General features: G+C 47.9%; 1 protein-coding gene across 1 annotated transcript in view; it reads left to right on the top strand.

Moving 5' to 3' along the window:
* CUL9 (cullin 9) overlaps nt 1–19,326 on the top strand; it is a 443,484-nt gene that overhangs the window by 203,224 nt on the left and 220,934 nt on the right. The window contains exons 23-24 of the mRNA XM_086948773.1: nt 12,262–12,444; nt 12,888–13,045. Of these exons, the coding sequence (XP_086804899.1) occupies nt 12,262–12,444; nt 12,888–13,045 (341 nt within the window). The remainder of the gene's footprint in view (nt 1–12,261; nt 12,445–12,887; nt 13,046–19,326) is intronic.

Genomic DNA, 19,326 nt, shown 5'->3' with positions numbered 1-19,326 from the left:
GGGGGAGCAAGAGGAAAAAACCAAATTGAAAAATGAAATGAATGCGCGTTTGAAAAAAGAGGAGGCTAAAATAACGGAAAGAAAAACCTATACATTCCAGCGGGACCGCAATGATTATGAACTCGGACAGATATTTACTTTCGCCAGGAAATATGACTCAATGCTGGGGTCGGCGTCAAAACCACCACCAAAGGCGAAACAGAGCAGAAGGCACAAGGAACAAAGTGATTCTTCAGTCTCAGCATTAAGCTCTGATGTGGACACCGAATCTGAGACAGAGCGCCGTGGTAATGTTGCCGCGGGAACGTCAATAAAACCATCACCTGGGCAGGAAATACGTTTTTTATGCCAGGAAAGATTGCAAACCTTAAGGCTCCGAACTCAGCAAAATTACAGCGTCAAAGGGCAAACTTCAAAAGGCGGCAGAGGAACAGGGCGAGGAAGAGGCGGGAACTATCAGAAGCAAAAGAAAGGCAGGGGCCAAGGAACCACAAATCTTTAATATCTAGTGGCAGGCCCAATCGGACGATAGTCAATTTGACATCCCTGACCTTGACAACTAATGAAGAGAATATTTTGAATCTGGGACTTTCGTTTGCACCCGCCTGCAACTTCAACTACCCTGCCACTCGATGTGATCTGTACAAGGCAGTAAGAAAACTTAAACTACGAAAATGTTATGCCCTCAAAGCAAAAAATAAGGGAATAACTCAACAGCAAGTGGCAACTACCACAGAGGATATGCTCAAAATCTCGGTCTCAGAGGACATTGTAGAACTGTGGAACACAGAAGGGGCAGGCTATGACTCACACGAAAGGAGTTGTAATCCCATAGGTACGGTTGATGAAATAGGAAACCGTTTAGTGCCCAAACACCGTTCAAGCCTCCATCCATTTTTAATCCAATCATGCCACGTGATGCAATCGACATTTTCCATGAAAACACAGTGAAACAGCTTAAAGACCTGCAAAAAATCACTTGCCAGCAAATGAAAAAGTATGACAAACAATCTCAACAGTATGAAGCCCTTGTCTCACGCCTCAGTGAAGATAAGAAGATTGTCATTCACCAAAGCGATAAAGGGGGCAACATTGTTTTGATGACCAGGGGCAACTACGACAGAGAGGCATACCTCCAACTTAACGACAGAAAGTGTTATGAAAGAATCAACTGTTTGACTCTGAATTCAATTAAAATCGAATTTCATCGCAAACTGCTAAAATGGAAAGCTAGCAGGCTGATATCAGAGGCTGAATACAAATACTTGAGAATTGATAACCCTGTGACTCCCCTAATCTATTTCATACCGAAGATACATAACGCCTACAACAACCCCCCAGGCAGGCCCATCATCTCTGCCCGGGGGTGGCTGTTAGAATGCACATCAATTTGTATTTATTACTTTCTTCAAGGTTATGTGCGCTCATTGGAGTCTTATGTCCAGGACACAGGAGATTTTTTACAGAAGATGCAACACATTGAATGGGTGGAGGGCGATTGGCTAATGGCCCTCGGTGTGACCGCCCTCTACACCAGCATTGTACACTCGGATGGTCTGGCAGCTGTCGAACATTATCTATCCAGACGTCCATATTGTCACAAGGATCACAATGCTATGTTATTGGAAATGTTGGAATTCTGTTTAAGTAACAATGTATTTATGTACAATAATCTCCTTTATCGGCAACAGCAGGGGGTGGCGATGGGGGCCAGTTTTTCGCCAAGCTTTGCTTGTCTCCACATGCGAGCTTCGGAAGAGCTGGTCCTCAAGACCACCTATCAGGAGGCATTTGAGGCCCATGTAATTGGTTGGTATCGGTTTATCGATGACCTTTTTGTAATTTGGAGGAACAGTGAGATGCAGGCAAAGCAATTTATTGATGACATCACCACTAACAATCTCAATTTGGCATTCACGGCAACCCTAAGTCAAGCAGCTATAACATTTCTGGACACTGAGGTGTACGTTGGCAATGGCAGGTTGGAGACTAAGCTCTTCCGTAAAAAAACTGCAGGGAACACTATCCTGCATGCGGGCAGTGCCCATCCAGCCCACCTCATCGCAAGCATACCCTACGGGGAAATGCTACGCATGAGGAGGGTATGCAGCAATCCCAGCGATTTAGAGGCAGCCTAACAAGCCAGCAAAGAAAGATTCCTTGAAAGAGGTTATTCAGAAGGTCTGGTTGAAGGAGCTAGGGTCAGATCTGAGGTTTAGTAGACATGACCTACTTGCCAAATACACCCAGAATTCAGTTGAGACAGCACGGTCCAATGAGGAGAATGTGGACAATGGGAAAGATATGACTTTCAGGATAATTACTGGCTATAGTAAGCAGCACATTAACAAGATTATGAATAGGAATTGGCCTATTGTTGCGAATGATCCTGTAATAGGGTCCACTTTACCAAACAGGGTTTCACTTACATTCAGTAGGGCACCCTCCCTCAAAGATCAGCTGGTTGATACCAGTCCAGAAACTTTAGAGAATACTACATGACTGCAAAATAACAGTGGCTTTTTCAGATGCAAAACCTACAAGTCATGTTTACATGGAATCAACAAAAAGTCATTTGTGGATGGTTTCAGTAAACTAGAACACTCTATCACGTAAGTTTTGACCTGCAAGACCGAATTCGCTGTGTTCGAGGCATGTGGGCTGCTGAATTCATATCTGTGCATAGTCCGCCACCTAGTGTTGGGTCCGGATGATTGCACATTGTTGTCCTGGAAGAGTCTTCGAAGTATCACGAGATAGGTGGCTCCTCCCCTGGACTACAGTGCGCATGGGCATCGCCTCCATCCCCAGATTGTTTTTTTCCGCCATTGGGTTCGGATGTGTTTCGGTTCCCTCTGTCGGAACCGATAGTTGTTCTACTTTATACTCGAGACCAAAAGGTCTTTAGGCTGGGCGTCGGTATAGTTGCGTACGGTTTTCTTTCTGACTCTCAGCTCCGATCTCTTACTGCCCTTCCACGTGCTTTCGGCGCGGACGGGCCTACACTACACCCTTTGCTATGGAGCGGACTCCGTTCAAATAGTGTCCGCTGTGTCACTCTAAATATTCGCACCTCGACGTGCACCCTGTGTGCAATACCTGCTTGTCACCGGATCACCGCGAAGACACCTGTATGGCGTGTTCGAAATTCCGAAGCAAGAAGACTTTAAAGATTCGCCGGGCCAATCGGCTCCAGGCTCAGTTGTCTGCTTCGGCACCCCCACCAGATGACATTTTCCAGGAATCTGTCGAGGGAGAAGACGACGTGCGAGGGTCGGACTCTGGCCCCGCGTCCGAGGAGGAGGCCTACGACGCGGGTGAGGAGGACTATAACGAAGTCTCCGACGAGGTAGGGGACGACGATCAGGCTTGTGCCACGATGGGAGATAGCTCGGAGGAGGAGCATCCCCAAACAGACTTAGGGGTTATTCCCCTTCATGCGGCCCAGGTCGAGGGATCGCCTTCGGGCCTTACCCAAGATCTAACTATGAGTCCTACGTCCCCGCCTCCGGGCCCGGTCACGGACATTTCTAAACCATCACTTATGTTGAAGAAAACGAAAGTGAAGCCAACGGGTCACGCACCCTCGGATGCGAAACCGAAACTGAAAGTTGCGCTGATGAAGAAGGTTCTGGAGGCGTCAACTTCCAAGAAAACCAAAATGGCCGACTTGAAGAGCCACGCCAAAATGGCCGACCCGAAGCCCTCTGGGTCGGCGCCGAAGGCGAAGGCCTCCGACGCGGCTGCGTCGGCGCCGAAAGGGGTCGTGGACCCGAAGACGGTTCCGAGGAAACGTCAGGCCGACGACGCGCCTAGACATGGGGCGTCGGGCCCGAAGAAGAAGTCTACCGGCGATCAGGCTCTCGAAGATGAGGGGTCGCTCGAGCCGGTTCAGCCCTCGGCAGCCTTTACGAAAAAAGGGGGGGAATCCTTACAGCGGATCCGAAAGTCCACTGAGGTTCCCGCTCAGGACACCGTAGTGCCTACGCTCACGCCTAAGCCTACTAAAGAGCAGACGCCCATTCGTTTTACCCTTCCACCCAAGTCGGCGCCGAAGGCCTTCGCGCCGAAACAGGGCGGGCACGCAAAGGAGGTATTGACGCCAAAAGCTGCCTTGGTGGTGTCGAAGCTTCGGCTCCAGCCGCTTGCGGTGGAGGAACGTCGTGAGGTGATCATCGACGCCAACACCGGGAAATTGTCGCTCCTCAAACGAAAGATTACGTCGGAGCCGGCCTTGGAACCTTTTAAGATCCCGCTCAAGAACAAGAAGTACTCTGCGGACTCTTCGGCTCTGATGGAACCTGTGTCCCCACAGGCCTTGGAACACTCGCCGACGCATTCCCCCGCGCCTGATGCGGACGAGGAAGATGCCGAGTACACCTATCCTGCGTACTCGGATCCGGAAGAGGAGCATGTGCCTTGGGCCGCAGGAGGCGACACAGAAGACCCGCAGGCGGGTCAGGACACTCAACTTTTCGCCGCCAAGACGTCCCCGACAGAGGACTCGGCGGCCTTCAATGCCTTAATAGAGAGAGCTGCGGCGAACCATGACGTCGAGCTGCACTCGGACCCCGTGGATGCGGACTTCTTATTCGACACCTTCTCGGTAGCCGAAAAGCAAGTCAAGACGCTACCGATGCTTAAAGGGGTGCTGAAACATGCACCGGAGGTTTTCAAGGAGCCCACCGGGGCGCGGGTGGTCAACCCTCGCATCGACAGGAAATATAAAGCGGCGCCCACGGATCCCACTTATATCAAGGGACACTTGCCATTGGACTCCCTGGTGGTTTCCAACGCTCGGAAGAGGGCGAATTCGCAGACTACTGGTGACGCTCCTCCCCCAGACAAAGAGTCCAAGATCTTTGAGGCATCAGGCAAACGCATTGCTGCACAGGCAGCTAACATTTGGAGGATCTCTAACACCCAAGCTCTGCTTGCACGTTATGATAGGGCCCATTATGACACATTAGAGGCCATTCTGCAACACTTGCCTGACCAATACAAGGAGGCAGGAGAGATGCTCATTCAGGAGGGTAAACTCATTACAAATGCATCCATCAAATGTGCCCTAGATGTGGCAGACACAGCCTCCAGGGCTATCAATACAAGTGTGTTACTTAGACGCCATGCCTGGCTTCGAATTTCGGGGTTCAAACCCGACATCCAAACCACGATATTGAGTCAAACAGTGAATCCTGACCATCTGTTCGGCCCTGAGGTGGATGCCTCCCTAGAAAAGATGAAAAAAGATACCGAAACTGCCAAGTCAATGGGGGCTTTACAAAGTCAGCAGTTTCGGGGTGGTTCCTTTCGCCGCTCCAATTCAAAAGGCACCTCACGGGGACAGGCATCCCAGTCCACACAATACTACAAGGGTAACACCCAGCCCTCGTATAACAACAACAAGGGCAGGGGTGGCTACAGAGGCAATAATATCAAAGGCAGGGGACGTGGAAACAATGGCTCCAGGTCCACCACCACCAACAAGCAGTGACGTCTTGTCACTGCCCCCCGATCACACAACACCTGTCGGGGGGAGACTCCAGCAGTTCCTGCCGGCGTGGAGGTCCATCACCACGGACAGGTGGGTGAGGTCTCTTATCCAGTACGGGTACTGTCTAGAGCTTACGTCCATTCCACCGGACATACCGCCAAGAAGCCGTGCTATGTCCGGCGAGCACTTGACCTTGTTGCAGCAAGAAGTTCTAGTCATGCTGCAAAAAGGGGCGATAGAGCTCGTTCCATTGCAAGAGCGGGGAACAGGGGTTTACTCCCTGTATTTTTTGATCCCCAAAAAGGACGGATCACTCAGACCGATCCTGGACCTCAGGCACCTGAACTGGTACATCCTCTCGGAGCACTTCCATATGCTCACGTTGCAGCAGGTGCTTCCCCTGCTTCAACAGGGGGACTTTCTGGCTACGCTGGATCTGAAGGATGCCTATTTTCATATTCCCCTGCATCCTTCCCACAGGAAGTATCTCAGATTCACGATCTTAGACCAGCATTACCAGTTCAGAGTCCTGCCGTTCGGAGTCACCACGGCACCAAGAGTATTTACGAAATGCCTAGCGACTGTGGCGGCGCATCTCCGTCGCCAGCACGTCCACGTCTTTCCATACCTGGACGACTGGCTCATTCAAGCAAAGACAGAACAGCAGTGCGTAGACCACGTGTCACGCACCATTCACCTCCTGCACGATCTGGGATTCTCTCTGAACTACCCAAAGTCCCATCTCCAACCCCCCCACGTGCGACAGTATCTGGGCGCGACAATCGACACTCTGGCAGCCACTGCGCAGCCGAATTCAGTGAGAATCGCCAGTATCCAGGCGCTGATCCAACGATTCAGACCCCAACACTCGCTTCCAGCGAAGGTGTTCATGCAGTTGATAGGCATGATGGCCTCCTGCATCTCCATTGTCCCGCACGCGAGACTGCATATGCGTCCGCTTCAGGAGTGCCTAGCACGTCAGTGGACTCAGGCTCAAAGGCAACTGACAGACCTAGTGTTGGTGAGCGGTCGGGCGTACAACTCTCTGCATTGGTGGAATCCACAAAACCTTTGCAAGGGCCGACCATTCCAAGAGCCTGTCCCACAGATCATCCTGACGACGGACGCCTCTCTCCAGGGATGGGGAGCGCATGTACTCCATTACACTGTGCAGGGACTATGGACACTACAGCAAAGGAAGATGCACATCAATGTGTTGGAACTGATGGCAATCTTCATGGCCTTAAAGGCGTTCAAAGTACATCTGTGCAACAAGGTCGTGTTGATCCGGACGGACAACATGACGGCCATGTACTACATCCAGAAGCAGGGAGGTACACACTCTCCACAGCTGTCTCATCTGGCTCAGAGCATGTGGAAGTGGGCCATTCAGAGGAACATCTTCCTCATGGCAGAGCATCTCCCGGGCAAGGACAATCAAATGGCAGATCTGCTCAGCAGGCACAGCCATCAGATGCACGAGTGGGAGATACATCCATCAGTACTCCAACCGTACTTCCAAAAATGGGGTCATCCAGAGATAGACCTGTTCGCCACAAAGGAGAACGCAAAATGCCAAAGCTTCGCCGCCAGGTTCCCACACCCCCAATCACAGGGCAATGCGATGTGGATGAACTGGTTAGGCAGATTTGCGTACGCTTTTCCCCCAGCACCCCTGATACCGCTGGTGGCACGCAAGCTCAGGCAACACTCGATGACGCTCATCCTGGTTGCTCCAACGTGGGCTCGCCAACCATGGTACACCACGTTTCTGGAACTCTCCGTGGTACCGCATCAAAGGCTTCATCTCACTCCCAGCCTTCTGACGCAGAGCCATGGCGACATTCAGCACCCAGGTCCGCAACAGCTCAACCTGGCGATCTGGCTCCTGAAGTCCTAGAGTTTGGCTACCTCAATCTTCCTCCCGATTGCATGGACATCATTCGGGAGGCAAGGAAGCCCACTACTAGAGCTTGTTATGCGGCTAAATGGAAGAGGTTTGTCATCTACTGTGTGAACCACAACATTGACCCGCTAGATGCTTCCATTCAAAACATCATATGTTACCTCTTTCACCTGTATCGATGTAATCTAGCGTACTCTTCCATCCGCATTCATCTGTCTGCTATGGCAGCATACCTCCAGAATAGGCAGCACCTGTCACTCTTTAAGGTCCCTGCTATCAAGGCTTTTCTGGAAGGACTCAAAAGGGTCATTCCACCAAGGACTCCACCAGCTCCAGAATGGAACCTCAATGTGGTTCTTACAAGGCTGATGGGTCCTCCCTTTGAGCCACTGCACTCTTGTGAGCTCCAGTTTTTGACTTGGAAGGTTGCGTTCTTAGTAGCAATTACATCGCTACGGAGGGTTAGCGAGCTGCAGGCGCTCACCATCCAAGAACCTTTCTTCCAGGTACATGCTAACAGGGTGGTGCTCCGCACTAACCCTAAATTCTTACCCAAAGTGGTCTCACGGTTCCACATAAACCAAACAATTGAATTGCCGGTGTTTTTCCAAAACCCAGAGACGCTGGCGGAGCGTATGCTCCACACTCTTGATGTGAAAAGGGCCTTGATGTACTATGTGGACAGGACAAAAGATTTCCGCAAAACCAAACAACTTTTTGTTGCTTTTGCCACACAACACAAGGGAAACGCAATCTCCAAAGCGGGGATTGCTAGATGGATAGTAAAGTGCATTCAGATCTGTTACGCTAAAGCTAAGCGCACTCTCACTATCCCACCGAGGGCCCACTCCACTAGGAAGTTGGGGGCCTCTATGGCTTTCCTAGGTAACATTCCCTTAGAAGACATCTGTAGAGCAGCCACATGGTCTACCACACATACTTTCACTAAGCACTACTGTGTAGACGTGCATTCCAAACAGCAGGCAGCTGTTGGTCAGGCTGTTCTAAAAACGCTTTTTCAGACTGCTGCAGCTGGCACGGGCGGCCGCCGTTAATGGAGGGACTGCTATGTATTCTATGCACAGATATGAATTCAGCAGCCCACATGCCTCGAACTGCAAATGCTACTTACCAGTATGCATCTGTTCTTGGCATGTAGGGCTGCTGACATTCATATCGCCCACCCTCCTCCCCGGCGCCTGTAGCAGCTGCAGTATTTATTCATATAAACACATATGCTCATAGGATGGTCATCACTCACTTTCTTCACTCCATCTCTGCCAATGGCTAAAAACAATCTGGGGATGGAGTCGATGCCCATGCGCACTGTAGTCCAGGGGAGGAGCCACCTATCTCGTGATACTTCGAAGACTCTTCCAGGACAACAATGTGCAATCATCCGGACCCAACACTAGGTGGCGGACTATGCACAGATATGAATGTCAGCAGCCCTACATGCCAAGAACAGATGCATACTGGTAAGTAGCATTTGCAATACGTATTAGAATGTCCATGCTCGCTGCAGTACCAAACTAGCCGTACATAAACGCATACTGCAGCATTTAAGAGCCATCACCAATCAAGACAATACGTATCCGGTGGCGCAACATTTTCGCGAACACCATCATGGCGACAACACTAGCCTTAAGTATTTTGTCATCGATGCGGTCAAGGCTAGTAGGCGTGGAGGCGATAGGGAGGCCGGGTTACGTAAACTGGAAACCCGGTACATTTTACAACTTGATACTAAGGTACCAGGTGGCCTGAACACTTCGGAGGACATGTACACATGTCTACCCTAATGCCTATGAAACCTCCATATCTGTCTTTCTCTTGGACAGTCACTGTATTGTTTAAAGTAACTGGTGTCATGGGCTGATGGCACGGCAGCATTAATCATGCCCCTTATTGGTGCAGGGGGCGATTTGTCATTGATACCATGAGAGCAGTGTCATTTTGTTCAATCTCACTGTGTTTTACTTGGTATTCCCGGCTCGGGATATCAGCAAAGGATCATTTTAATAGGATCATCGATCACAGGTCTATACTTGGTTGTTGGGTGAATTATTTATGAACATTTACCAACTATTCTTTAACTATTTTGTCCCTGTTTCACAGTGAATGTGAGATGATATATCTTGTACACTGTTGCTGCTATTAGTAAGGATATTGAGGAGTACCACAACTCAAAAATAATTTTAACTTCCCTCAATGGGTAGAATATATATAAAAAAGCACTTTAAATTTGTTTAATAGATTTTACACAGTGACTTTGGATTCGCCTCTGTGATGAAGCTCGGGTACTTTATATACTGAGGACATATCAGTGGTAGCCATGCAATATGAATTAATATCTTATTCATATTTTTGGATGTATATCCAGCACATGTCAATTGCACTGTATCTAGATGTTTATATGGTATTTCCCCCTAAAGAGTCAGGCCTGTCAACATTGAAACATGAGTATATGTTTACTAAAGGCATTATTTGCACATGAACAATAACCGTTTACTCTGCGTTGTTTGCACTATGAAAGTTTTGCACTTGCACTTTACGATTATACAATGAATATTGTGTAATTTGTTAAGTTCAGCATATTTGCACATATTTGCATTACTTTGCACTACTGATGATAGACCTGAATAGTACTTTATCTCATATTTGATCCAGTACACCTTTGTTAAATATTTGTTCAATATGTTTATCTATTGAATATTGGGAGTATTACCTTAAACATTTTAACATTTTTTACATTTTTAAACTATTTATTGATACAGGCACTTTTACATTATGAGATACATTCTTGAGGTAGTTTACAGAAGTTATATTATATTCTATTATGAATACTGTATTTTAACATTATTTGGCTGCCATTTAGATCCAATGTTTTGCATTATCTCGTTTTTACACAGACATGTGGATCTGTCTTCCATTTTTACTGTGTAACTCTATCACGTGGTGATGACTATGTTGGACACTGGCACTTTAAAAATGAGCACTTGTATGAGGGAGGTTGTCATGTGAACAAGGCTCCAGGGAGCCGAAACGTCATGCAGCATACTTTGCTTCAATAAATTTTGCACAACGAATGGGTCCGTGTCCGAGGAATCTGTGGCAGCGATGCACGAATGATTGGTGTGTTTGCACTGAGACGCGGTATCTACACACAATATATATATATATATATATATATATAACACACACACACACACACACACATATATATATATATATATATATATATATATATATAGAGAGAGAGAGAGAGAGATACAGATATACATATGCACACACCCACAGACAAAGGAGTAGTAGAATGTTAGCTGGTGGTCACTTAAAATCGCATAGTCAGTGCATCAAAGATGTTTGAGCAGTCAGATGTGCAGTGATTAACATTGATCAGACAAAAAACGGAGCATTCCCTACAGTTACGGAGAAGGGAGGGGAGAAGGTGGCATGTGGGCTGAATACTGTCCCAGAGCAGTGAGGAAAACGTTGTTAGTAAAACACAAGCAAACCAACTGGAGATGCCATTAGTTGATATAAGGGCTTGAATTTATAATACATCTTGAACTATACGGATATATATGGTTGTTTGTTGTTCTAAGTAACACATATGCCTGTTATTTTTTCACTTCTCTGACTGTGTATTATCGTTATTTCCTTTGGTTCCCCTTTGTCACATGAGACACTATGCAGCATATAAAGAATACTAATTGGAATATATTCCTAGTGATGACTCTTGCATATTTTATGTTGTGGACATACGCTTATATACAGCCGTTGTATTGTGTATCCTTGAACTACATGCATCTCTAATAGAACCAATGTTTCTTTAAAAATACTTTACGCCCTGCTTCTTGTGGAGTAAGGCGATACCAAAGGGGATGATGGACAGAGCGTTAGAGCAAAACAAACACTCACCCCCAGTCAACTGATCTGGGTTTAATCCATCACTGTTCTTTAGCCCCCTCTGCCACCCCAGTTCAGACATGGCCATATGCAAATCAGTCTGACCCTGTGCCTCATGGGAACAGTCCAGCCCGAACTGCCAAGCCATGTCTCCCCTGGACCGGAAACAAGCACACTGGGACCGGTTTCGGATTTATAATCCTCATCAGCCAGGCTATCTTGAATCCAGTGGTAGAGTGAGCAAGGGACCCACGTCTGGGCATACCCTGCCAACTGAGGGTGAACAAAGTGATACCAAAGGGGATGATGGACGGAGCATTAGAGCAAAACAAACACTCACCCCCAGTCAACTGATCTGGGTTTAATCCATCACCATTCTTTAGCTCCCTCCACCACCCCAGTTTCGATTTGTTGAGTAAGGGGGCCCTTGTTTCGCTAGAGAATCAGTCGATTATGATGGCACAACTAAAGGACATATCTAAACTCAGACTTGCATCCCTATTCCCAACTTACTGGTACTCATTTTATTGACCTCGGAGGGATTAAAGGCTGAGTGCACCCACCGGCATTTGAACCGGTGACCATATGGTCAAACACAGGCCCCTACCATGGACACATTAGTCCACTAAGCTACCAAAGCTGGCCTTGTTTTGGGGTCATAGCACATACACTGGCCACTGGAGAGCAGTGTCCCAGTTTTAGACTTCAAGATTACCAGCAGGTGAGTTCCCCTCTCACCCCATCCCCAAAAATTTAGAATTGGGGGTGACTACTTAAAAAGGGGTTACTTTGAAACATTCCTCTGAAGTTTTCAGTCCACAGTGCATGCAAGGGTGAATAATTGTAAAACCATAATGTTCTTTGGTTAAGAATTGGTTGATTATAAATTAGAAATGTTCAATCGATGTTGGCAAATTGCCATCTCTTTAATTGTTTCCCTGAATTCTAGGTGAAGAGGTTCCTCGAGTCTTCCTGGAATACAGCAGACTTTGTGGAGCGATATCGGAACATTTACCTGCGGCTGAAGAACGCAATGGAAGAGTTATTTGGTCAGCAAACTGCCTTTGTTCTGGCGCTTCGCCACGGATTCTCTGGGGGCCTCCTGCAGCTTTCCTTCCTGACAGCCATGCATGTGAGTGCCTTTTGCGTTCATAAAAGAACGGCAAATGCTCACTGTGGTATTTCTTCATCCCCTTCCCTTCATGCCTCCCCATCCTCCCCATCAGTCTCTTAGTTGTGTTACTACTCAGGTCTGAGGCTACTTCCTTCCATGAATATACTTATTGACCTCAATGTACTGATTTAAACTGACACCTGAGCCATAGACCCAATTAATGCATCCATCTTGTCAGTCTGCTCAGTGTCCCTCCACTCATTCCTGCAGGGTCTACGTGCACCATTCCTGTGGCATCCCTACATTCAAGTCCAGCGTGCCCCTGAGACTGCTAAGCTTGCATTTCTGCATTCATTTTCTGACTTGCCTTTGTGTCTATATTGTACTCCTCTACTGACTTCTTCTCCCATGCGCGTACTTACCTCACCCCTTCCTTGACATGTTTCTCCTATGTTTCGTAGGTTAGTGAGCAGTTTGCTCGGTACATCGATCAACGAATCCAGGCGAGTCAAACGGACTCGTCCAACATGGAGACCTTGAAGCAGCTGCAGCAGTTTATGGAGCCCATGCTCTTCCTCTCTGGCCTTGAACTCTCCAGCACCTTTGAGCACTTCTACAGGTAGTTGTCGAGTCTCTGAACGTGTATGGCACGCCAGCCAAAGAAGTGAAAGGAAAGGGATACCAGAGTAGAGTAAATGGATAGGGGCATTCTGAGACGAAGTGATTGGAGAGGAATGTCCTGAGAAACCGTGAATGCTGCAGAGATCCCAAGGAAGAGTGAACAGAGTTTGAATCTTGAGAGAGTGAATGGAGAGGGACGTGTAGAGAGCGCTCGCCTTTAGCAGATCTTAATGACAAACCTCAAGCAAGCATCGGTTTGAGGAAGGGGACTTTTAGGTGACGTTTTCCAATGTACCAGTGAGCAGTGCTCTACGGGAGCCACAGACATGTCTGTAAGCATTGCCTTGTAGAAGAGGACTTTGCTACATCTTTGATATAGCATGGACAGGTGGATAAAGAGAATATCATTGAGTAAAGCCCATAGGAAGAGAAACTGTCAAGTGATCAGTTTCTTGAGATGGGCAAGATGTGGGGATAAACAGTGTTGAGAAGTGCCTTAAAAGCAGGGCCAGAATGTGTCAAATGAAGGGCAGAGGTGTGTATTTTGGATGCTTAAGAGTCTTATGATTGGTACCTTCAGATAGGTGAGTGAGACAATCGTGTGCAATCTACTCTACTATTCAGGTCTGGGAAAAAGTCTGTCATTTAGGTAATTTCAGATCAACACTTCTGTGTGCAGATTCCAATCTGTTGAATAATCCCAGGCATCATCAGCCTGGATCCGGAAACTTCAAAGCTCTTTGATGCTGTTAGGGGGCACTGGCTTAGGGTCTGCGTAAGAAATGATGCCTGTTGGTGTTTCTTAAACTATATAGCGCCCACCCCAGCACATAGTCCGTTCCTTTGTGTTTTCACTTTTGATGCAGATCTGAGCTTCCCCCCACTGAGAGATTTATTGTTTTCCTAAGAAGAGAGATTCACACAAAAAAACAAGTGCAGTGCTAGGGATATATGCGCCAAGCTTTCAGGCTTCAAGCCCGACCCTCCCTCTATCTGCCTGCGGTGCTTGGAGTCGGACCACGACTCTTAAGTCAAGCTAGTTGTGTCTCAGTATGCACCCAAAGACAATCCAAGAATGGGATGCAAAATTTGTCACATGCCTGCAATGAAAAAAGACACAGGCTTTAATCCTGGGCCCAGTCAAGGTCATCTACTTTTCATTCCTCGAGTAATAATTCATGATCATGGTGCTCTCAAAACTTCCCTCAGAGGGGGCACTTGATTCGATCCAGGCTGGCAGCATCCAGTGGCTTTACTACTCTACTCTGACTTTCCGGCCCCAAGGGTGGATACAGCAGAATTCCTCAATGCTCCGCATGGTCATTAGAATGGCAGCCGCTTTTTGTGCGCCTTCGGGCCCCATGTAGCTGTACAGCATGCCTACATTCATACCCTCTGCACTGGCGTCATTTGGAGCTGCACCTTTGAAGTCCGGCAGTGGTCAGGTCCCTCTCTTTACAACTGTCCACAGATATGTGGCATCAGTTCGGCTGCAGGTGCCACAAATGGCTTCTCAATTGATACTGCTGATCCCTGCTCCCCAACTTTCCTCTACTCCGCTGAACTGACAATGACGTTGGTGCCTGTTTTTCGTTCAAAAGCTGCACCCCAAAGCACTCAAGGATTTGTTTATTTATTTTATTTATTTACTTAAGGATGCTGCAAGTTCACTTGTGCCCACATGCATCAACCTATTTAGGAAGTGCAAACGGTGCGAATCGCAAAATTCGGCCGTTTGCGATTTCTAAATAGGTTTCTGGAATGCATCAAGCATTTTTGTTGAAATCGCTATTTTTAGCGAATTCCAATAATGCGTTTGCTTTTAAGGAATCGCAAATTTGCGATTCCTTAAAAGCAATGCATGATTCATTTTAAAATTGCAAATTCGCAATTAGGGGGTGCAAATTACCACGAGGTTGAACCTCGTGGTAATTTGCGAAAATGTGTTAAAATGCTCTAATTTGCATTTCAAAACACTGTCATGTTACAGACACACATGTCCTTAAGACACACATGTCCTTAGGACATGTGCGTTTGAAACATGCACTTCAAAATACATTTCAGGGGTGCAGGGGGGGGGGGGGTCCTTTGGACCCCCCCCTGCACCCATGGAATGCATCAACATTTTGCGAATTCTAATTTGCGAATTCGCAATTCCCATTGATTCCTATGGGCCATTTGGCCCATAGGAATCAATGGGAATTGCGAAATCGCAAATTGGAATTCGCATAATATTTGCGATTCGGTAAAAATTGCAATTTTTACCGGATCGCAAATTTTATGCACTTTCAATCGTGCATCCCGTTTTGCGATTCCTTATTTGCGATTCGGTAAAAATCGCAAATTAGGAATCGCAAAATCGGACTTTGATGCATATGGCCATGTAGTCTGGGCAGGGAGATTGGGAACGCTTGCGGTGGTAACAAACTCTGGCTCAACAGACACTAGACCCGTATATCTCTTTAAACTAGGTTTTATTTTCAAAGTGCGTCTTGTGCGGAATGTTAGTCTTTCCCTCGCAAACTCTATCACGGGGCACGCAGGGCAGTTGATAGGAAAAAGTCCCGCTATTCAGAGGTGAATGTAGGAGGAGTGGTGTCTTCTTGGAAAAGCCGGTTGTCGTCACTCTAGTAAGGTCCCCGTCTCTGGCGTTGCTCTCCCCGATAAGTCCACATGTAAGAAAGGAAATGGACAGAGGGACGCCGTTAGTCTTTTTATCTGACAAGCTTCAGCACCCAGGGGAACCCGTGGTAGTGAGGGACATCGGTGTATCGTACAAACACGCTAGTGACTCTGTGCTGTAACGTGGGGGAAACGAGTGAGGAGAAAACAGGGTAGGTGCGGTTCAGGAAGGTAACTTGATTTAGAAAGGGAACGGGAAACACAGAGGGAAGGTACACACAGGGGTTTTAACGCTATTCACACGGGGAACTCTTTCTCCCCACCCAAGCCGCCCAACGCCGCCGTACCTGGCTGAGCCACACTCCTCCTTCGGGAGCGTGGCACGGCGGAACACAGGGACGTTGGCCTCCTGGCTCTCCTTCTTCTTTTCGCCTTCCGTTTTCTCTCTCGTCTTCTTCTTCCGCTCGGTTCTCCTCGCGTCCTCCGTCTCTCGGTGCGCTGGTGACGTCACACGCCGCGTACAGGGCTTCCCCCGTTTTCAGCCATCCAGGATCGTTGACGTCAGAGGTAGGCGTGTCCTCCGGGAAGTCCTCATACGCCCACTTAAAGGGAACTGTGGACGATTCATCGGGTGGTTCCGCGTCCCAGGCCCCCCTCGTAGTTGAAGTCTGTGAAGTAGAAGGGGTACAATCAGGAATCCACCATTCCTCTTGGCTGCCCAACCCGACCCCGTTACACTGCTCCCCCCTAGGATTCTCCCGATCGGGGAGAATGGGTGTTCTTGATAGGAAGTCTGCATTGCCGTTGTGTACGCCTTTCCTATGGACTAGGGTGAACGAGAAGGGTTGCAAGAAAAGGAACCACCTCAATACCCTGGCGTTTTGTGACATGGTCCTCTGCATCCACTGTAGCGGAGCATGGTCCGAGAACAGTGTAAACGGCTTGCCCTCCAGGTAATACCTTAATTTGTCTACTGACCATCGGATCGCCAGGCACTCCTTTTCAATCGTGGGGTATTTACTTTCTCTAGGATGCAGTTTTCGACTGATGAAGAGAATGGGGTGTTCCAACCCATCATCCCCCGCTTGCGACAGCACCGCCCCAATCCCCACGTCAGAGGCATCAGTTCCCAGGGAGAAGGGTTTGTTAAAGTCCGGTGGTATCAATACAGGACTGGATGTGATCGCTGTTTTCAATCGCTCAAAGGCTAAGCAGGCGTCTGTGGAAGGATTCTTCCCCAGGTTGTTTTTGGAATTGTTCTTTAGAAGGTCTGTCAAGGGAGCCGCGGTCTCTGCAAAGTTCATGATGAACCGTCGGTAATATCCTATCAGACCTAGGAATGCACGTAGTTCTTTTTTTGTGGTTGGGAAGGGGGTGTTGGTGATTGCTTTAATTTTCTCCTCCTGAGGAGCGATGACCCCCTCGCCCAACATGAATCCCAAATACTTTACCCTAGGAAAAGCAGCCCTCGATTTTTTTGCATTTACATGTAGGCCCGCATTTTGTAGGGCCCGTAAGATGTTGGTGAAATGGACAAGATGCTCCTTCCAGGTCTTACTAAAGATGACTATATCATCGAGGTACACGGAGCTGTACTTGGTGTGGGGAGCTAATACAGTGTTCATAAGTCTCTGAAAAGTTGCTGGGGCTCCGTGTAACCCGAAAGGTAACACTGTAAACTCAAACAACCCATCATCCGTGGCAAACGCTGTTTTATGCCTGTCCGTTTCACGCAGGGGCACTTGCCAGTACCCCTTAGTTAAGTCCAGAGTTGTGATATATCTGGCCTCTCCGATTCTCTCTATGAGTTCATCAACTCGTGGAATCGGAAAGGCATCAAAGGAAGAGATGGCATTTAGGGCGCGAAAATCCATACAAAACCGGGTGGACCCGTCCGGTTTTGGTACCATCACTATGGGGGACGCCCAGTTGCTGTGTGACGGCCGGATAACCCCTAACTGTAGCATGTCCAGGACCTCCTTTTTTACGTCGGCTCTCCTGGCCGCCGGAATGCGGTAGGCCCTTTGCTTCACTACCTTTCCGGGTTCAGTTTCTATACAGTGCTCGGCTAAATGAGTGCGACCTGGCACATCTGAAAACATTGGAGCGAACTGTTGTAAAGTTTGTGCTAGTTCCTCCTTTTCAATGTCTGTTAGTTCAGGATTGAGAGGTAGTTCATCGAGGGTAGATCCTTCACTCCTCGATGGCAATGTTAAGTTTGCTGCTTTAGGTGGGGGACCTATCCATTTTTTTAATAGATTGATATGGAAAGTTTGTTGTCTTCCCGGTGTGATTTGAAGTCGATAGGTAGTTTTGCCTATGGTTTCTATGACCAGGTAGGGTCCCTTCCACTCACTTTTGAACTTTTGGTTTGATGAAGGAAGAAGCACTAGTGCCCAGTCCCCCTTGTTCAACACCCGCCATTTCTTGCCTTTGTCGTACTGGTGTTTCTGATTCACCTGGGATCTTTCCAAGTTGGAGTATGCCAGGTCCCTGAGTTTACCCAGCCGGGATCTCAACTGATTGGTATACTCTAATAGTGACCTTTGTTCCACCTCCCCTTCTTTTTCCCAGGCCTCCTTCGTGATCTCTAATAGTGACCTAGGTTGGCGGCCATATAACAACTCAAACGGGGAGTACCCCAAGCTGCTCTGTACTTGGGCCCGCAGCACGTAGAGGGCCAACGGTAACAACTTGTCCCAGTCTTTGTTTTCGGCCGCCAACATTTTCTTTAATGTGGATTTGAGAGTACGGTTGTATCTCTCAACCAACCCATCCGTTTGTGGATGATACGCCGAGGTGCGTATGTGTTTCAGTTCTAGAGTTTTACAAACCTCGGCCATCATTTTAGACACAAAGGGGGTCCCCTGATCCGTGAGGATCTCTCTTGGAAACCCAACCCTTGAAAACAATTCGATCAATTTATCTGCCACATTCCTGGTTGTCGGAGCACTAAGAGCAAAAGCTTCAGGAAATCTGGTGTTATAATCGACGATAACAAGGGCATATGTGTGTCCTCAGGAGGTACGGGGTAGGGGGCCAATGAGGTCCATGCCCACCCTTTTGAAAGGGTTGCCTATGATGGGTAGTGGTTGGAGAGGTACTGCCGGGGGTCTACTCATGTTTTTCTTTTGGCATACCTCACACTGTCTACAATACTCTTCGGAGGTTTTATAAATGCCAGGCCAAAAGAACAGCCTTGTGATGTTTTGTAGGGTCTTCTCAGCCCCGCTATGACCCGCCGTGAGGTGGGTGTGGGCATAGAACAGAATTTGGTCTCTAAAGTCCTTTGGGACTACTAGCTGTGGAGAATCACCTGCTTTCCCTTCCCTATACAACAGATCATTAATGATCTTGAATCTGGGATACCCAGGTGAAGGTGTGGTTTCATTGATATGGGCTGCTTCCCATGCATTCAGGAGCGTAGGGTCATTACTCTGGGCAAACTTAAAACTCCGGTCTGTCTCCCAGGGTTCAGTGGATAACAATGCCTCTCTAGGTAGTTCTAACTGCTTGCGGAAGAGATTCAAAAAATCAGGATTATCTAACCCCAAGATTAGGTCTTCAGGTAATGACTCCACCACCCCTACCTTCACTCTGCAAGGTTCACCACCCAAGGGCTTAAGAGTAAGATGAGCTACTGGGTACGGTTTCACG

Source organism: Lissotriton vulgaris, unplaced genomic scaffold, assembly GCF_964263255.1.
Source record: "Lissotriton vulgaris unplaced genomic scaffold, aLisVul1.2 SCAFFOLD_375, whole genome shotgun sequence".
In the NCBI taxonomy this organism is placed as follows: Eukaryota; Metazoa; Chordata; class Amphibia; order Caudata; family Salamandridae; genus Lissotriton; species Lissotriton vulgaris.
The sequence above is the reverse complement of the archived record's forward strand: the minus strand, read 5'-3'. Positions and strand labels throughout refer to the sequence as shown.